Here is a 1544-nt window from a genome sequence, read left to right as displayed (position 1 = left end):
AATCAAGTTGAACCGACCAAATGAAAATATTTGGTCGACTTAAATAAAGACATCTGCAATACCTGCTGAACTAAATGATCGATAGATGATTCTTAAGTAAATTAAATCAAGGGACAATGTTTAATTACATGCTTAAACTGATGATCGAGAAAACTGAATATGAAAATGGATATATATATATAAAGCAAAGTGGTTGTCGGTTGTACATGAAAAGGCCCCTTGCTACATCGGTTGTGAGTTGTGACATCTCAAGTTTGAGATCCCAAGAAGTCCAGTTAAAAGTATTGTGCTAGAAGAAGTTCAACTACACTATTGGATATTAGATCATGCACAAATGAAGTTAACAAACAAATCCAACTACAAAACCTGTATGCTTTTTCTTCTTCTTTCTCGTTTCCTTTTTAACTGGCTGATCACGGTCGATCGGTGCCAAAGTGCAGATGATTCATGTATTAATTGTTCACGTTCTGTAAGCAAATCCAAATATTAATCAATGAACAGTAGTTGTACCTCTACTCCATTAATCGCTCTTTAGTCTTGGCATCGTCGACCCAGCCGGAGCTCAAGATCCAATTCTGCATCCACCGCGCTGTGCATCTCCATCCTCTGCTCCTCCACTTCACCCTCGCTGAGTCTTCTCGACGCATGATCATGACCACGATCCCCGTGCGAAGAAGACTCCTCCGCGAGCGCAGGCAAAAGCTGAACGATCAGGGACGAGGACACGCAAGCGCTTCCATCGTCGACGGCAGCGACGTTAAAAGGGAACTCCGCGCAAGGAGAGGCGCGCTTGAGCCTGGCCTTGTCCTTGCGGTGCAAGTTCATGTGGCCTCCGAGGGCTTGCGCGTTGGAGAACCCTCTCTTGCAGAAGGTGCAATCGAAGGAGCGAGAGGAATTGATGGCACTGCTCCGATCGTCAACCGCGCCGCTGCGGCTCTCTTCCGAAGGGCTCGTCTGATTCAATTGGTGATTGTGGAGACGAGGAGGAGCGGCTGGATCCGCGTTCTCCATGTTCGACTTGGGCGATGGCTGGGGACATACTGTGCAGGGAGATGGAGTTAGGAGAGAAAGAGAATCGGTCAAAGGTTTGTCTCTTCTGTGACGACGGTTGTTGTATAGTTTATATATATCTGTGGAGTAGTAGACGAGGTCATGGAGCAAAGACAATGACATTTTTAATTTATTAATTGTTTCATAATGTTTTAAGAAATCAGGTTGTCAAGATATTAGCTACGTGAGGAAAGATGAAACAAGAATGTTCTTTTCCTTAATGAATTAAATATACATATTTTTTTCTTTGTAAATTATTTTATTATATCAAATTATGTTGGTTGAGTATATATTCATACATTAAGTGTGAGTTAACTTTAGTTTCTATTTTTTTCAATTGGAATTCTCCATGAATATGAAAATTTGTGAAGGAGCCTTTGATAGGCTTACTAAGAGAACGCAAAATTTAATACAAGGGGATCATTCCACAACTAGCTAGACCCGACCACGGTTCGGAACCGCCGGTTCGACGGTTCGGAACCGCCGGTTCGACG

At 42.9% G+C, this 1544-nt stretch overlaps 1 protein-coding gene across 1 annotated transcript; it reads right to left on the bottom strand.

The window, feature by feature from the left end:
* Positions 1–531: 531 nt before the first annotated feature.
* Positions 532–1011, bottom strand: LOC141833945 (uncharacterized). Its single transcript, XM_074721436.1, has one exon. It carries the CDS (start codon positions 1009–1011, stop codon positions 532–534), a length of 480 nt encoding a protein of 159 aa, XP_074577537.1.
* Positions 1012–1544: the final 533 nt, after the last annotated feature.

Source organism: Curcuma longa, chromosome 8 (genome assembly GCF_044706935.1).
Source record: "Curcuma longa cultivar G26 ecotype Majalengka, Jawa Barat chromosome 8, ITB_CL_G26_1.1, whole genome shotgun sequence".
In the NCBI taxonomy this organism is placed as follows: domain Eukaryota; kingdom Viridiplantae; phylum Streptophyta; class Magnoliopsida; order Zingiberales; family Zingiberaceae; genus Curcuma; species Curcuma longa.
The sequence above is the reverse complement of the archived record's forward strand: the minus strand, read 5'-3'. Positions and strand labels throughout refer to the sequence as shown.